We start from the raw sequence: 19,507 nt of genomic DNA, 5'->3' as shown, positions 1-19,507 counted from the left end.
GGAAAATGACGCAATCCCGGAAATCCCACGGGAACGGGAACTATGCGGGTTTTTCTTTGACTGCCCGGGCGAAGCCGCGGGCGGAAACCTAGTTTAAAATAAATCCATAAAAAATAAGTTCCATAAAAAAGGTTTTGTTTGTTAGCACTCCAAAAACTGTAATTCTCGTTCATTAGACCACATAGTGAAACACGTGCGTTCATAAATAACGTCAGCGAGCAACTAACTGAACAAGTGTGTACATGCTCGCTCTCGTTTTCCTCGCGAGACTCAACGAGACCCTTTGACTCGGGCGCAAAAAACCGACCAGTGACCGAGACAACCGAGGCGAGACACGAGAGTGCGAGACAAGACGAATGCACCGTGTACATACTCGTTCTCGGCCGGTCTCGGTGTGTCTCGGCGAGTGTGTACAGCCGGCATCACTATCACGTGTCGTTGAGGTCACGTTTACAAAAAAGTCGATAATTTATTAGATAACTAAAAACTAAAATAGCTTTTTCTTATTTTTCCTCGGTTTAAATAAACGTTATTTATAAATAGTTAAGGTTGTGTTAGAAATAATGATAGGTAGGTACATAGCGAAATTGGAAATAATACAAATTATGAATAATTAATATCTCTTTTTATGCGGATTATTTGTTGCACTTGTCATTATATTTAAATAAAAATTTTGTGTGAACCACAGGTGTGAACGAAGTTACAAGAGTTTGTGTTGTTTTTATTAAAGTATAATTTTCTGTTAAATTGTTAATGTTATATTTTTATTTGAAATGTTTAGATGGTATCGCATGATGCATGTGTGAAAATTAATAGATTTTTCGTTTTTTAAACAATGTCCTGAACTGTAGGTAGGTAATTGTAATTAATATAAACTTTTGTGATGAATATTTTAATCATTATGTTTGATATATCAGAAACATTCGTGTTATAATGGATATGTTGGAAATTCAAGGATGAAAAAAAATTCAAACTCTCTTATTGATAAATTTTATTTCTTTCAATACTACATTAACTGTGAGATAAAAACCCGTAATTCACATTTTATTTAATTTATATTTAACTAGCTATCCGCTCGCAGCTTCGCCCGCGCAGTCAAAGAAAAACCCGCTTAGTTCCCGTTCCCGTGGGATTCCCGGGATAAAATCTATCCTATTTCCCGGGGTAAAAAGTAGCCTATGTCCTTACTCGGGTATCAAAATATTTCTATACCAAATTTCATGCAAATTGGTTTAGTGGTTAAGGCGTGATTGAGTAACAGACAGAGAGACAGAGTTACTTTCGCATTTATAATATTTTTTATGGAAGAGCTATATAAAAACAAATACCTATATTGGTACCTAGGGTGCAAGGAAAGATTGAAACACATTTTTTTAATAATTTTTTTATACTACATGTACCTACATGGAGATTTTTTCCGGGTTAAATTAATTCATAGTTTTTTACAATTTTTTACCGGTCATTTTTGCTTTTTTATTTTTTTTCCTATATTTATTTATAATCTTTCGATAATATTCATCGTAGTTCTAAAGCCACTTCGTATCCGTCGACTGCCTTCATCATAATATCTAATTTGACTCTTATATTTGGTGCAGGACTCTTCTCTGGCTCATCTATGACTTTGTATCGTCTTAGGATAGCTGATAATGCTGTCTTAATTGATGTCATAGCGTATTGATACCCTGAAAAGGGTAAAATTTATAGTATCATAAGGGAGAATATCAGAAAAATACCTTAGACTATTTTATTAGTTTCAATATTGGACATCGGATTAGACTTTATGTCTTTATAGAGCCTTTACTAAAGAAAAAAACGCAGCAGCAGATAAAAATAAAGTCACAACAAGAGGAGCAGTATTTATAAAGTAAAATATAGTAGAAATAAATACAGTAAAAGTTTCTCACCTAAACAATTTCGAGGTCCATGACTAAACGGTATAAACGAGCAAGGATGCATTCCTTTTATTCGCTCCGGTAAAAATCTGGGTTAAAACAGTCAGCATCTTGACCCCAAACTTTGGGATTCCTATGGACACCATATATACTAAGAGCTACTCCTGCCCCCTTTGGAAAAATAATATCATCATCTGAAAAAAAGTACAATAAATATTATGTTATTGACTGATTTTCTTTCACAGGAGATGAATGTAATAAATAAATAAAATCTCTTTGCTTTAAGAAACACATGGAATATACATTTTAAAGGATTAAAATTTTAAGACACACTAATACCACAGGTTCTTCTTCCTGCAAGTTATATTCAGTATGGAGTTAATCAAGCTTATCACTTTTACAGTTCAGACTTTAAAATTTTTGTAAATATATAATAGTTATTGCTTACTCAAAGGAGAATCTTCAGTTGTAGTTCGAATGATGATAGGTACTGAAGGATACAGTCTTAGAGTTTCCTTTATAACTCTTTCTAAATATTGAAGCTTTGGTAGATCATCTCTTTCTAAAAGACGCTCTGAATCTCCAAACACTGCGTGAAGTCTAGAAATAATTTAAATTGCTTTTCAACTGCTAATTACATTTATTAAATAACATACCATGTCAATTTCAAAATTAATGTTAGTGTAATCTTCTTTGTTGTTTTGATAAATTACATAAAAATATATTACACGTTTTAAGAATCCAAAACATACATACTCCTCATATACTTTCTGTTGGACTTCAGGATATTTCCCCAGGAGTTTGAGAGCGAAACCCATTGTGACTGCAGAAGTGTCTGTAGCTGCTACCAGAAAGGTAAATACTTCCTCCCGTAACTCCAGATTTGTGTAACCATTCATACCCCCCGATTGGGATATTAAAAGATCGAGGAAGGTAATATTTTTATCCAGGAGGTAATCTAGAAATGTAGAGGATGTGTCAAAATCGCTGCTACTCCCTAAGTATCCCTAGTCCTAATACACGACAAGATAGCTAATCATAATTTTTAACAAATGAAAACCGACCATAAACTATGAGGTAATTCATTAAAATATAGCGTAATTAAGAACCTGCTTAAATATTTGAAGCCAATAATTAATAGTAGAAATATTTTACCTGTTTGCTTTTCGCTCGTTTTCCCCTTGTCCAACTCCTTGAGTTTTTGCTTTTTCTTCGCAATGACCTTAAAAATATGTAAATAGGTAGGTAGGTATTAACCAGTATCTAAATATGTTAATTATTTTCTATATTTTATAAGATTTTACAAGCAAAGTTACAAAAATATCGAAATAAGATATACCTCATCAGTAAAGTTATGTATTATATCTGTGGCATTTTTCAATTTCTTGTATTGTGGAAACAATTTATACAACCAGTCTGGTTGGAGCCACGGATGAAATATTCGTTCACATGTGTATTTGAATGCATCATTGATTGCTATTAAAATAGGATTGTTGTTATTTTCTTGAGCATTTAAAGAAACACCCATTGCAGTTTCTGGAAATTATTTTATCGATTACATAACTTTTAATTTCAGGCTTTTTGATATGACTATTGATTTTGGAGTATAAATAATATCCGTCATTATGTAATTTTATTTGAAACTAGCGGAGCGCACCGGTTTCGACAGTATATTTATCTTCTCCTCCATAGGAAGCATCCTCGTATTTTAAGGAATATTATAAAAGAATTCGAAAGAAAAAGATAAGAAACTAAAAGAAACGTAATCGGTTCTGCTGTTCCCGAGATTTGCGCCTAGCAATACATTTGGCGATTCCATTTTGATTATATGTATAGATACGGTATAATATCAAATTACCCATTACTGAGTCCAGATTGTAAGCATTGATATGAGGCCATATTTGAAATTTGCCCGTCCCTGCCATTGGTTTTAGTAACTCAGCTAACTTGAAACTTTGCTCAGCAAAAACATTCACAAAGCTTGATATAATCTTTGGGCTGAATGCTGGCACTGCAATCTTACGTCTCGGTTTCCATATAGCGACTGAAATGTACAATATATTTACGTAATAATATCTAACTATTTCTGAGAAAAAAACCGATTCTAAGTATAACCGTTTTTAAACTTACCGGGTGCAAATATTAATGAATTTCCAAATATAAATCTCAAAAAACGATGTAAACTATGTTTTTCTAGATAATTCTTCATAACGACTTCTATAGAAGCTGGGTCAGTAATCACTGAAAATACATGATAGAAAACTAATATGCCAATTCGATTACGAGGTTCGAGGTACTAAGGTGTAATTAATAATAACGTACATTTTAATTCTACAAAATTATTGCATAAAAAATACCAACGCATGCGTCGATGAATGACGTGAATAATTAAAAGCAAACGTAAATTTTAATTTTATGAACTCACAGTGAAGATTGGTCTAAGAACAATGGGCATCTAATGGAAGTAAACAATTATTTTACTTATTTTCCTGCTCATTTTTTTGCGTACATAAAACCTAAGCATGCACTTATTTAATTGCGTAAGTATATTATATTTTTATGCTTTAAAGGTTTTTTAGTTACGTGTGAAACGGTTGGCTAAATTCAAATAAAATAATACAGTACGTAAATATTGACTATCATTAGATACTTAATATGGTGGTTATTAAATTCACAACTATAGACTTATGTTTGTAAACCTTATTGTTTCTGTAAAAAAAGAACTACGAAAAATAAAAACGAAACTACTTACTGAAAAATAAAAACGGTCCAAGCCAAGCTTTTGCGACACCACTTGCGTTTGTTGTCATCGAGCTGTATTCTACGAGTTTCTTCATGATACCTGAAAAGCACATTATGTACATGTTTTAAAAATTATTATATTACTTAAGATTACTCGACTACATTACCGACCATGTCATCATAGGTTTAAAATTATAGTTATATTCGTTTTTTACCGACTTCAAAAAAAGGAGGAGGTTATCTATTCGGCCGGTTTATTTTTTTATGTAGGTATGTACGATACGGTTATATCATGTCAATAATACTAAAACTGCTTATAAATAATAAAAATACTGCTTATAAAGTATGTTAGTTTTAATTTACAGAAGTTTTTATGAGACCATTATAGAATTATGTAAATAAAAATGCGACTACTAGTCCTAAATTAATATGTACTATCCTATTTTACAGAGCTCTACATTTTTTCAAGCGACTTTTTGGGTTATTTCCATATATTTTTAGAAATGTCGATGAAAGCCTTAATAATTCTCCTTTCATTGTCATGCATCTATGTAAAATGTAGAGTAGCAGAAATTTAACTTCATGTTGTTAAACAGCTATTATAATTTGATTCGTAAAAGTTTGTTTTATCTCACAGCAGTTGAGATTCGGGAGCAGTTACAAAATGAATTTTTATTAACATATCGCACCCGCTTCTACCCTACCTCGATGCAAGAACGTTCGCATTTATATTCGTGTTTTTTTTTCATTTTGAGATAAGCTTTTACTCGCAGCTTCACCTGCGTGGAAAAGAAAAATTTTCATGGTACAAACTTTCGTCCCTTGTTTTATCCCTTTGGTGGTACAATTAATCAAAATCATGTTAAGCGGAAGCCTACGACCATACCTCTGGTCATACCTGTTTGCCAAATTTCATCCCGATCCATCCAGTGGTGAGGTATTATTATAGAGAGGACACCACGAACAAAATCATATAATATCTGCTGTGTATCAAGCGCGGCGGCGCGGGCCGGCTAGTGACTAGACACTTTGTAGATATTCTGCCTTTTATTACTTATAAATTAAAACCAATCAATGTAAATATTGTTTATCTTCTTAAGAAATATGAAAAATGTAATCAATGTAACAAAAAAAAAAATGGCTTGAGACGATTGACTCTAACTCGTGTTAGAAATAGTTTAGTATAGATGCCCTCTCTAGTACGTAGTACATGGTAACTCAATGTATAGCTGTGATTTTGTTTCAATGGAAAGTCTGATTTATCGAGGCATTTCTAAGGAATATTTTATGAAATTAGAAATAAATAGCCTTCTAAGAAATACACCTTTTCATATTGAGCACAAGATCTTTGTAAATATTTAAGCTAAGAAAATTTTATTAATATGCTAAGTCCTAGAAGCTGCATTTTTTAATGAGGGTCTTATGATGATTAACTAGCTATGGGACTCGAAGAATTTATTTATTGAAATATTTAATATAACATTATTGTACCTACATCGAATAACAACCAATATTTGAACAAGGGCATTAATCATGTTCTGTTTCGTCTTCCCTTTAAAAGTGTGATGAATGATTATTATATTTCATTTCTGAAAAATTTCACGATTTGAAAATATTGTTAAATTAATTTGTATTGTTTATTACCTATATTATTTTTTATTTATTAGAAATAATGTATAATGATGAGTTTGCACCTATAGTACTTGAACTACTTTATCAATATAGATTTATTAAGTACTAGCGGTCCGCCCCGGCTTCGCCCGTGGTACATCTTTACATTTTCTCTACATAAGAACCATCCTCGTAATTCAAGGAATATAATAAAAAAAGAATTATAGAAATCGGTTCAGCCGTTCTCGAGTTATGCGCTTACGAACACATTTTGCGATTCATTTTTATATATAAGAAGATAATATAATAGAAAAATACCTTCACTAGAGCCAAGCAATGACAACGAAACACCGAAAAACGGTAGATCATCGCGCGGTGCCTCTACATGTGAAACCATTTCGTAGATCCTTCGACGCTTATAACGGAACACACCATACCACATCATTAAGATCAAAATATAAAGCCACAACATGTTAACAATATGGGTAACTAGTTCAAATGATTGCAAGCTAATCTTACAGCTATATATATCCGCATGAGACGTAACAGACCTTTTAATTGACTGTTTTATATACATTATGCAAAAGTTTCGACAAAATACTGAAAATGTATCACGTCCGAAGAATCGGTTAGAGCGTGTGCGCTGAATTGTGATATACATTTTCAAGTCATTATATTTCGTAAATATGACTGAACCAATTTTAAGGAAAGTTCACACCCATAAGCAGGTTAGTCATAGGTCTAAAAAGTTGGTAGTTTTTTTTTCGAAACATAGTATTAAGTACCGTTAAAGCTTCGTAACGCTTTCTACGGTTGTAATCTTTCTATTTTTTTTTACTTTTACTGACCGAGTAATATAGTAGAATAATATCTTATAATAATTGTTATTTAGGAGCTATTAATTTTTAATTTCAATTAGTTTCATACAGACATGCCCTTAAGGAAAATAATAGAACAAGGTTTTAAGATATCCCGAGAAAATGTTAACGCATCTTTCAAATTCAGAATAATTTACCGTCGGTGACTTTAGTGTTAGCAATGTAAAGATAATTTTAAATTGAAATAATTAAAGATGATTATAATCAACAAAGAGTATGAAGATTCGTTTTTATAGAGATAAAGTAAAGTTTTTGTTACACCACTCAAAAACAGATAAAAGGATTTTAAGTTATTATTTTTAATTTTTTAGATTTTACTTCGCGTGTATATAAAAATAAATTTGGAAAATCCAAAAGTGCGCGCCTCATAATTTTTTTAAATAAATATTTATTAATTATTATTTTTGTTTATTTAATAACAATTAAACCACATCAAATCAGACCCTGAAAAATGAAAGGGTTCTATTCCTGAGCATACTCAAGCGTAAGAGAAAAAAAAGACTCGATTAGTAAAGTATTTCGGTCGCTATCGTGTTAACAAGAAAAAGGATCCGCACATACAGACACACGGACGTCCAAGACAGAACTTTTTGAAACTGTTTTTTAACTAGTTTAAATAACAAAAATGACATCAAAAATATCATGAACGTTAAAAATAGTGTTTTTTCTTAATATGTGTGTGTATGTATTATCTTACAAGTGCAATGTATGATACATAAAGACATTTTAAGTTTGAAAAATCAGATGTTTTGCGCGAAGTGACAGTAGTACCCACCTCAACGCTTCGCTTATGAGGCGTGCAAATCTGTTCACGGGTGGAAGGGAGGCAAGCATTATAATATAATAATAATAATATAATAAAAAACAGGCATTAAAACGTCTTGTTATTTGCCAAAAGGCTGCTTTCAATGACTATCTTAATATTTTATAGAGACTTCAAAAAAAGGAGGAGATTATCAATTCGTCAGAATCTTTTTTTATATGCACCGACACCTGGACCGCTTTCGAAAATTATTTTTTTTTATTGAAATATCCTCCGGAATCCTGATAACATAGATGGAACTCTTCATTTATTGGAAGTTGGTACCAATTAAATTTGGTCTATAGTTTTGACAAATTGAAGGCGCTTTTAAATTTTTGTTAAAACAGATTTATATGTATTTAATAATAATTAATTTATATATGTTTAAGCTACGAATTCAATAAAATTCAAACTTGTCTAAAAGTAGGCACATACCTACTGGAAAAACAATGTTAATTACCATTAATTAACCAATTAGCTGGGGGAAGGCTTTATGTCTTATATAAGAAAACTATGTCGCTGTTCTCTTGTACTTATATCTATAGTATACTAGCAGTCCGCCCCGGCTTCGCCCGTGGTACATGTTTACGTTTTCTCTACATAAGAACCATCCTCGTACTTCAAGAAATATAATAAAAAAAGAATTATCGAAATCGGTTCAGCCGTTCTCGAGTTATGCGCTTACCAACACATTTTGCGATTCATTTTTATATATAAGATTATTATGAAATGAATGACGTTTAAAATTATAATTATATCAATTTAGAAGATGAAAGATATAAAAACGCTTTATAAAAGAATAACGACTAGCTTAGCGCATAAGAAATTCAGATCTTATCTTGAAAAAATATTAACTCGGGCATTGAATAACGATATGAAATAAACATTTTTTAAGCTCCTTAGTAACGAAATATATTGTATGCATCTGAATTTATATGAAATAAAAATTTTAATCTAATTAATTTAAACTAAATTATGCTATTTTATTACTTTATACTCCAAGTCTCAAAATAATTGATGCAATTAGACAAGAGAATTACGAAGATCACACGAAGTACAAACAAAATACCATTATGACGTTCACAATTCTTAAAAAAGGCCTAAAAAAAAAACTCAAAACATTATTTTTACCTGTACGCGCAAAGTAGGTATATTTGCCTATAAGGAACGCTCTACATTGTAACCAGATGTTTTTCACTATTATCTTGTTTGAACTTTTTAATTCTTAAACACTTTTTATTTTTTAATTTATTAAATTTATTTAAATTTTACAAAAAAAGTGGTTCTGCTGAAAACTACATAATCTTACGAGCGCAATGATTTTATATCCCAGTGATGCTATAAGTTCGTTATTTACATATATAATGTGTGTGGCACACGAACATATAAACTAATTTTATTTGTTTTTTTTTATTTGGAAATTGAAGTAGTGAGTAGAGTTCTTAGATATGTTCAATAAACATTTGTAAAAGAAAGCCGACGGTACAAAATGGCGGATTAAATATTTTTGCACAACTCCCTCCATATAGGTATCAAATTAAAGGGGCTTAACTAGTAAAAAATCAAACATTTTGAAAAAAAAATCAAATCCTACGCGATCATAAAATGAGGTCGGGTGTGTTCTTAATTTTTATTTTTATTTTCTTGCTATCATTGTTATAAAAAAAAAATACATGATAAATCGTACCTACGTACTACCACAACAATTATTATAATGATTTATCTGCTATAAGCCCTACACAATATTACAATGTAATCATATTACATTACAAATCAGTATTACTTCAATACCTGACCTATGCAATGTATGTAATAGGTAATTAATCTTCTAGGATTAATTATTAAAGTGCCATAATTTAAATTAAATTTATTTTTCTCATCACAAATGCACAATCAACACATACATTGTACATAATAATTATTATAATTGAGGAATGCATTACTTAAGCTTTATTTTATCTTTAATACAATGATTGTTAAAACCAATCGTAAATTCCTATGATTACCAAAGTCTTACATTTTCTCTCCATAAGAACTCTCTTCTCTCTATTTATTTGCTCTCTCTCGTCTCTATTTATTTGCTAAAAAGTAGCATTTTCGTAATATCTATATAGGTAGTATTTTGCAAAGAGGTATGTAAAGATCACATACATACCTATAATATATTACTATACGTTAGGATACCTATAAAAGTTCATTTTCTAAATTATCAATTTGAACAACTATTTCCTAAGTTTTTTCAATACGAACTTATCTAATGTTTAAAAATTCTTCTGTCGTCAATAAGAAAATGTTATTAATTTTGAAAATATTGATTGGGTTGTGCATTAATAGATTAGTCAGCTGATAGTTATTTTTTGACAAAATAGCTTTCCAATTTGCATGTTGTCACCGTTTGGTTTGTATGTTATTCTTAAAAGGTAAATATGCAAATTGCAATCCTTTTTTTTTTTTTTTTTTTTTTTTTTTTTAAGTGGGGAAATCTTGCATAGATACCCACGGCCTCCGGGGAAGGGGCCGTGGGTTATGTCGGATTCCTACCGACCAAAACCCCACTGTGTTCCGTCAAGCCGCATCAACGACGGGGCCACGGGTATGGTAGAATTCTTCCGTGACCCCGTCAGCGGCTGCCCGTCGCCGGGCCAAAACAAATTGTGAGCCAACCAGCTCTAACCTCATGGGGCGGCGTGAGCGGAACACGTCTCACGCCACCACATCTCTCCGGACGATGGACTAAATCCCCGCTCCAAATTGCAATCCTGCAGACCTATAAGAAAAGGATACCTCCCCACATACCACCATATCTTATCTATAATAAAAATGAATCGCCAAATGTATTTCTAAGCGAGAATGGCTGAACCGATTTCGTTTAATCTTTTTTTATTACATTCCTTGAAGGTACGAGTATGGTTCTTATGGAGAGAAAATGTAAATATGTACCACGGGCGAAGCCAGGGCGGAACGCTAGTACTATAACCCTTATTACCACGTCATATTTTTATATGACGTGGTTATTATTATACAAAAAATTAATTTAATTATTTTATTATTGTAAAGAACATTATATCAGCACCTTAAATAGGTTGATTACAGTTCAGTGTTAAAATTTTGTACCTAACGCACGTATAGACTTTTACAATGTATTTGTGGGTTTATTGTATATTTGTTATAATTTTTCTCTTTCTGGGGAAGAGACACATCCGTAGATATGTTGTTGCATCGCGGATATATTCTTCGAAAAAGAATTTACCTTTAATAGGCGTCGCCCATCATTTTTCTGGGGATACTGAAAGTAAGTGTTCATGGTATTATATTGACAATTTTCTTACATAAATTATATTAATGGTTTTAAAATATACGAATAACAATAACTGGTACATTGCGTCTACAGTTTGTAAATTTTATCCTCATACACACAGAAGCACAATATTAATTATTTTACATAAATTTCAATAGAAAAAAACTGATTTTTAAGAGCTTAGCTAATAATATAAATTTATAATATATACTTAATTCAAATTTTTTTCAAAGCTTAATTTAAAATTTGTAAATACAGTTTATGAAAATTGTATTATGAATATAAGAAAATATTATTATATTATTCATAGTTTTCCTTACTAAATTTTGGCTTATTTATTCCGCAGTTTGTGTGGTTGAAATTTTTAACCTTTTCAATTTTTAGAATCAAAGTGCTCATGTGTTTTTTTTCTCAACATTATTTTTTGCGCCCAACTTCTATAATCCTTCATTGATCTGGTGGAGCTCCTTGTAGTCTTAACACTCTACCTTGTGGAAACTGCTATTCCTTTGATTTCGAGTCGATATCATATTATACCGAGTTTTAGTTTACCGGTTTATTTTATCATAATATTCTGCTTTATTTCATCAATCTCGCTTTAGTCCTTCTCTTCTTGTAAAACATGAAATTGTGTGTTTAAATTTTATTTTGAATTCGTCTATGTTAAAGGTATTATGAAATCGCTAGCAGAAGTGAGTACCGAGTGTTCAGAAAACGGCGGTATACTGAGAGCATGGCTTGGACCATTACTATATATAGGTAATAATATTTAATTGATCAAATGTACTACATAGTACTTATAAATAGTATACTTATAAAGCAAAGTCGCTTTCTACAGCCTATCCGTCACTATGTAGTATGTACGCTTAGGCCCTTCGCTCATGGAGCTACTCAAAAATGACTGAACTAATCAGTAATTACGATTACAAACCAGTTACAAATTGTATCTCGCATACAACGCTACTCAAGTTATAAGGTTTCAGTCACTTGTCAATGTTTGCTCGTTCATTTTTATCATAAAAAACAAAGAAACTCGGGAAACCAGTAGCGTGGAGACCGACACGACGCGTCGCGACTCGCGCGTGATTTGTTGCTAACGCGTTACTCACCAGTTAGTAACTAGTCGCGTCGTGTGCGAATCTCCATAGAACATGTATGGGCTGTGACACTCAGGCAACTCGTTAGTAATTTGAGTTTGTGACTAGCTCTTTTTGAGTAGCTCCATGAGAGAAGGGCCTTAGATTGTTCAAGCAACGCAACTGATGCGGTTTCTTCAATAGATAGAGCGGCATTTTGCCGTTCGTTTATAGAGAAAATGCTTTTCAAACATACATTATATATGCTAGAAGCTTAATTTTGGTTCGTTGAATGCACGTCTTTAAATTATTTGATTTGCCGACCTCAGGACAGTTAAATAATACTGATAATTATTAATATTGTTAAGCAAAATTGCTCTATGAAGGTGAAAATTCAAAGCTTTTCTTTCAATCGCAATTTTTCGCCTACCATAAAATAATACTAGTAAAAAATAAAATTCACTCTATTCATGGGTTCAAGTTCAAGTTTTCCTCACTAATTGCGTTAATCAGTACCTAAGTAAATCTCAAAACGTGTTTAGAGTTGCTCTTTAGGCTAGAAAATTAATAAGAACATTAATTGAAATAGTATTTACAGAAAACCAATAAACCCACTATTCAAATATTCTTGAAATGGGTTTAGATCAAAATATTTTTTTATAAAAATAATTTATTTCAGTTACGACAGACCCCGGGATTATGGATGTAATACTGAAACATCATTTAGATAAGGATGACGTCATCAAGGTTCTTCATACTGGTGTTGGCAATGGATCTTTATTTGCCCCAGGTACCTAACCTATAAATCCTACTATTATAAATGCGAAAGTTTGTGAGGATGTAAGTTTGTTATTCTTTCACGTAAAAACTACTGAACCATTGAATTACAATGATTTTAGAATTTGGATGTAGGTAGCTGAAAACCCAGAATAATGTCTTATTCTAATAACATAAGCTACTTTTTATCCTGAAAATCCCACAGGAACGGGAACTATGGGGGTTTTTATTTGAAAACGCGGGCGAAGCCGCGGGTGGAAATCTAGTAATCCATATAATTTATATCATAACAGATCCCCGAATGAATTTGTAAAGTGCTTGCTGGTTAATGGTATTACTCACGTCAAAAGTAAGACAATACATACATACAAAAAAAAAAAATAATAAAAAAGAAAATGTTTGAATATTTTATTTAAATATAAGTTAGTGGCTACGACCTGCATGCCCTATACCGGTATAATAAATAAGATTTAATGATGCTTTGTGAATTGTTATTATTAAGTATTCTGCGCAATAAAAAACTTATAAGGTGCCTATAATGTTTATAGTTTTACCGAATGGTATTTGGAAATTTTGAAATTATTGAAAATATAATATACCTACCTACATTTGAAATATGAAACTTGAATTATGAGCAAAAAGAACAAAAATTATGAAAACTTATGACACATAATGGATAAAAAATGAATTTTATTACATTATAATATTACATTATTTTACTAGGAAAATTGTATATTTTAGGTCCAATATGGAAGCCCCGTCGGAAAGTTATGCTTTCTGTTTTAAATCCAAAAGTTTTGACGAGTTTCTTCGATGATTTTGTAGAACGAGGCAAAAAATTTGCACAAGATTTGTCTCGAATTTCCGTGGGAAATGAGCCTTTGAATATGTGGCCTCTTTTGAATGCATACAGTTTTGATATTATCTGGGGTAAGTTACAGTCTAAAGCCTAAAAAAATCGGATACAAAAAAAAAGCGTGTGTGCCGAGCACACGTGCCAGAAGTGAAACTTCTTTGGCAATATTCAAAGAATTATCTTTGAGACAGAGTAGAAGATACAAAGATAAAAATCGTCGTCTTACTCCATTACGTGACGGTTTTGCCATGAAGCGACCTTGAAATATTACTCTCAACGTGCCTAAAGAAGTTTCACTTCAATACAGTCTAAAGAAACCCAAACTTATGTAAAGATGCAATTTATAATAGCAACTAGCAAATTAGCCCAGTGAAATTAGGTAAAAAAAGGGGTCAACCTCGGAATGAAAGATAATAAGCTGGAAATTGGTAAAAACCTTTGTTTTGTTACCCTAAATATTGTCTCAAAAGTCACAAATGCTATCGTGTCCGCGTCTTAAGATATTGAAGGTCAAAGGTCACAAAAAACGATTTTTCGTGAATATCTCGGTTCCTATTGCTTAAATGATATTTTCACCTGTTATGAAAGTTGTAGAGTATAAAATTCTCTACAACTTTTGTCTAAACTTTTTTTTTATACGATCAACCGTTTTTGAGGTAGAGCGCGAAGAGTGCGCAGCGTACAGTCTTAAATGAGCTAATGCAGGGTTAAGCGTTTAGTGGCTGTGACACGACTTCTGCGCTATTTAAAAAAGGAAAAAAAACTGTTACTAGAGCATTGGAGAAAATTAACAATTTGGATAAACTGGTGGAAGTATTTCAACAAGAAAACTGCCCTGTACAAACTTTATTTGAAAATGGAGTGCGCATCTTTTTGGCATTATATAATGCTCCAAAATCTGAGGACAACCTTGATTATTTCCGCTACAAAAAATAAACAAAACTAAATAAACCTGTACAATTGTCAACACTTCCACCAACAAGTGTAGCAGCCCGTCAACATATCAATCGTGTCTACTACCAGATTCAAACGTGGCTAGGGAAGAACTTAGAACCTCAAGAATGGGGCTGGAAGCTTGAAAATGAAATCCTGGAGCCCATAACAACGTTATTACCTCCAGCACCAGCCGAACTACTAAACACAATATTTTGCAATTGCAAAAATGGTTGTGGTTCCCGCTGTGGATGCAGAAAATCAGGGCTACTATGTTCTTTAGCTTGTGGCCAGTGCAATGGACGAGCTTGCCTCAACGCTCCACTATATCCAAGTAATCCCGATGAAGAAAGCACATACGATCCTGAAATTCTAGAAGGTTTGGAAATGAATATGACCGATAATGAGGATGATGACAATGAATTGAATATTTTAGACCGACAACAAGAAGAAGACGACGAAGAAGAAGATAACTAGCTTCCATTCGCAATTTCATTCGATTCACAAATTATTTTAATATTTAAACTCACATTTTAATAAATGTATAACATGCCATATTTAATGATAAATAAAGGCATATCTAAAATATATTTCCTTACTGTCTTTTTATTTTAAAATATAACTAAAATAGACAATCCAGAATTAATAATATACTATAGTTGAATAATTAAATATAAATAATTAAGAATAAGTACAGAAATAATGGGCATTGCTTAATAATTATATTTTTTTTGTCAATAATTGACTTTATACAACGTACCGATAACCGTAACTCACGCTTGACCCTGCATTAGCTCATATATGACTGTACGCTGCGCACTCTTCGCGCTCTAGCCTCTACCTCAAAAACGGTTGATCGTATAAAAAAAAAGTTTAGACAAAAGTTGTAGAGAATTTTATACTCTACAACTTTCATAATAGGTGAAAATATCATTTAAGCAATAGGAACCGAGATATTCGCGAAAAATCGTTTTTTGTGACCTTTGACCTTCAATATCTTAAGACGCGGACACGATAGCATTTGTGACTTTTGAGACAATATTTAGGGTAACAAAACAAAGGTTTTTACCAATTTCCAGCTTATTATCTTTCATTCCGAGGTGAAACCCCTAATATGACTGGGCTAAATAGATAATAATACTAATTGTGCTGAATTATAATATTTAAGCGTGTTTCAGTATTCATGAAATGTTCGGTAACATTTACTAGGATTATTTGTATTTTTTCCAGAAACAACAATAGGAAAGAGCTCTATTGACATTGATGATTATAAAGAAACATTTCTAGAGTCAATAAATCAAGTGAAAGATTATCTTACGACTAGAATATTTCACTTTTGGCTCCAACCAGACTGCATATTTCGTCTACATCCCAATTATGCTAAAGTGGAGTCGATTAAAAAAAGCGCTTACGCTTTTTTAGACATGGTAACAAAAAATATGAATAATAATGTTTTTATTCCTCTTATTGTTTTTTGTTTAACTAGATAATGATAAATTTAAATTACTTTATTATAATAAACGTATATAATATTATAGCCGTTCATACTCTTGGAATGTGTTTTTAGAGGAAAGTTTTTGCGCTATAAGGCACGGTGTGGTCAGTGGATATTACAAAAATATTTTTAAAGGTTTATAAAAAAATAATTAGACATGATTTGCAATGTGCATGATAAAAATGGAAAGTTTTATATTCATAGGTAAATTTATAAAATGAGGATTTTAAAATTACAGGTTGTAAGAAAGAAGAGAAGTGAATTCAAAGAACAATATGATGTTACAAATAAAAGCTTGAGTCAAAATGAAAAATCAACTCTATTCAATCTATTCATATTCTTTTCTAGACGTGACAATAATGAATACAATGATTTGGTAATGCAAGAAGAATTACTGGCTCTTTTTCTGGCTGCAACGGAAACTTGCGCTAATGCAGTGTGTGTTGCTTTAAAGCTTCTTGCAAAGTACCCTCAGGTTCAGGAAAAAGTATATGCGGAGTAAGTAAATGTAGTAAGTAAATCTTTATGGATGTGTCCTTAAGTTGGTGGACGAGGACGATGATCATGTTTTCTTTTATATGAATAATTTTGTCTGTCATTGACTTCTAGGCAAGTATTATTCAAGATGATCTTACCAATCCTATTAACAAACTAATTTGGCTTGTTGATAATCTTTCTAGCTTAGAAATCGAGCTACCTGAACTTAGAAGTATCTACTTATTTATGAGCCTTTATTACTTTACTATCCTGACTTGAAAAATGCTGTAATGTTTACCTACTAGCCAAACTTAGGTTTACACATTTTCAATGTAGTAAAAGAAGAGCATTTCGATTCTTCTTCATAGCTAATAAAATATCTCTTATTAAAATAATCTAATATCTAATCTAATATATATTATAAAGGCGAAAGTTTGTAAGGATGTATGGATGTATGGATGTATGGATGTTTGTTACTCTTTCACGTAAAAACGACTGAACCGATTACAATGAAATTTAGCACACATATAAAGGGTAACTTGGATTAACACATAGGATAGTTTTTATCCCGGAAATCCCACGGGAACGGGAACTATGCAGGTTTTCCTTTGCAAACGCGGGCGAAGCCGCGGGCGGAAATCTAGTTGAGTCATATATTTTTAGGTTGTGTGCAGCGTTTCAAGACCAAGACATGTTACCAAATAATAAAGAAGATCTTGGAAAACTGGAATATTTGGAACGTGTAATATACGAAACATTACGACTTTATCCCCCCGCACCTTGCATTATCAGAAAAACCAACAAAGATGTTGAATTTCGTAAGTTTATTATTATACATCCTCAATTCTTCATAATCGAATAAAATCAGTTTTATTTTGCTTGACTACTTAAACAGGGAAAGAAGAAAACTTCAAATCTTTATTTAAATTTAGACCGGGAGATACTGACACAAAATTTCGAGTCATTTGTAACAGGATGGCGGTTCTACAGGGTTCTTAGTACGCAATGACAAAAAGAAAAATGATGGTGTGAACGCTGGTACTGGCGGCTTAGTCGCGTGGGCGTTAGTCGAACTCGTCGGAAAATAGCGAAAGTCAAACGATTTGTAACAGTATGGCAATTATTTTTCCTGTAAGTTTGAGGATCAACGAATATAAATACAAAATTTCAAAGATCTAGGTGTTGGAAATCTTCACTTATATAAATTAATAATAAATTTATTTTTCAAGTATGACAGCACTTTTTCCCCCTACTAGAAGTATGGCAAATATAATAATGGTCACATTTTATCAAATACTCTCCAAAAAGCCAAATGCAATACTGGTACAAAAAGATAGGCGAAATAAAAAAATTTTGCAGATTTTCGGCGGTATGGCGACCATTTGGAATCGTCCGAAAAGTATGGCATGGCGATTTTCGTAAATGGCTGCACGACGATGGTTACCTGTGCAAAAGTTAGCTTGGTACAAATGGTTGAATAATTGTTTTTTTTAAATCAACACATTCGCGTCGGTATGGCGGGCTGTAAGTCATACCGGAAAAGTATGGCATGACACTACCGCCTACTTCTTTTTTATGGGCTATCGGTAAATTCTAAAATTTTTGTGTTACAAATCGTTTGACTTTCGCTATTTTTCCGACGAGTTCGACTAACGCCCACGCGACTAACCCACCGGTACCAGCGTTCACACCATCATTTTTCTTTTTGTCATTGCGTACTAAGACCCCTGTAGAACCGCCATCCTGTTACAAATGACTCGAAATTTTGTGTCAGTATCTCCCGGTCTATATGTTATGTATAAGAAATGGTAATATTATTTAATTAAAATATTGCAGCGGATGGTATAACAATACCTGAAGACACTGCTGTACTGATATCGATTTGGGGTCTGCATAGAAACAAGAAGTACTGGGGCTCGGACGCGGACTGCTTCGACCCCGACCGCTTTCTGCCCGAGCGCTACACTCAGGTGCCCCCAGGCTGCTACATACCGTTCATTGCCGGTCCTAGGAATTGTCCTGGTAAATATTAATTAGTATTCAATACTCTTTTTGTTAAGAATTACAAATCTGTCCATTTCTAAAGATTTCTACATTATTTTTTTCTGCTTTGTTATTGAACTTACTCTTTAAATTTGCTTATAAACGTACATAATTACTTAATAATAGGATAAAAATTAATACTGCTGATGGAAATTAAAATTTACGCCAATATTAATTATTATCATAATTTGATTTAAAATCGGCATTTTAATTTATCGTTATTGTAACATACTAATCTAATTGATTACGCTATAGAACTCTTACTAGCCTTACAATACATAAGTCTCAAATGTTATATAGTCGATTTATGGATGTACGTTATGATATTAAGTTGACTATGTGTTGTAGAGGTGAACATTTGTGAATTATACTGTTTCAGGTTATTCATACGCCATGATGTCAATGAAGACAACTTTATGCGTATTGCTGAAAAACTTCAGAGTCCTACCAGAGCCCGAGGACGGTCCAATTCCACACATAAGAGTCAAGTTTGATGTCACAATGTCAGTACTTGACGATAAAGTGGCACTAGAGAAAAGATAAATTAAATATTTAATGCTTATTAGCATATAAGTATTGTATTATGCTGCTTAAACGTAAAAAAACTATATCTATACGCATGTAGCT

At 32.3% G+C, this 19,507-nt stretch overlaps 1 protein-coding gene and 1 pseudogene across 2 annotated transcripts; one reads left to right on the top strand and one right to left on the bottom strand.

The window, feature by feature from the left end:
* Nucleotides 1–992: 992 nt before the first annotated feature.
* On the bottom strand, nt 993–6,779 carry LOC149484757 (cytochrome P450 4C1-like; annotated as a pseudogene). Its single transcript, XR_016316301.1, has 10 exons — nt 6,564–6,779; nt 4,645–4,734; nt 4,023–4,133; nt 3,751–3,936; nt 3,232–3,428; nt 3,048–3,114; nt 2,649–2,850; nt 2,341–2,492; nt 1,905–2,086; nt 993–1,682 (listed from the first exon to the last, which is right to left on the bottom strand). The product of XR_016316301.1 is annotated as a cytochrome P450 4C1-like (transcript).
* A 10,735-nt stretch (nt 6,780–17,514) lies between these two features.
* On the top strand, nt 17,515–19,461 carry LOC149484756 (putative cytochrome P450 313a1). The gene is made up of 3 exons (XM_089700907.1): nt 17,515–17,655; nt 18,674–18,859; nt 19,260–19,461. The coding sequence occupies exons 1-3, from the start codon at nt 17,529–17,531 to the stop codon at nt 19,421–19,423; spliced, it is 477 nt and encodes a 158-aa protein (XP_089557033.1). The 5' UTR covers nt 17,515–17,528; the 3' UTR covers nt 19,424–19,461.
* Nucleotides 19,462–19,507: the final 46 nt, after the last annotated feature.

Source organism: Colias philodice, chromosome 11, assembly GCF_061535455.1.
Source record: "Colias philodice isolate Cphi_HAF_F1 chromosome 11, ilColPhil1 Martin Lab GWU primary, whole genome shotgun sequence".
Classification (NCBI taxonomy): domain Eukaryota; kingdom Metazoa; phylum Arthropoda; class Insecta; order Lepidoptera; family Pieridae; genus Colias; species Colias philodice.
This window is presented reverse-complemented; position numbering and strand designations above follow the sequence as displayed.

What these genes read in the sequence shown, in the direction of transcription:
- LOC149484756 (XM_089700907.1), top strand. Translation starts at nt 17,529, where the DNA reads ATGTTACCAAATAATAAAGAAGATCTTGGAAAACTGGAATATTTGGAA. An exon ending in CAACAAAGATGTTGAATTTC is followed by an intron (nt 17,656 to 18,673) that starts GTAAGTTTATTA and finishes AAAATATTGCAG; the next exon opens with CGGATGGTATAACAATACCT. An exon ending in CGGTCCTAGGAATTGTCCTG is followed by an intron (nt 18,860 to 19,259) that starts GTAAATATTAAT and finishes ATACTGTTTCAG; the next exon opens with GTTATTCATACGCCATGATG.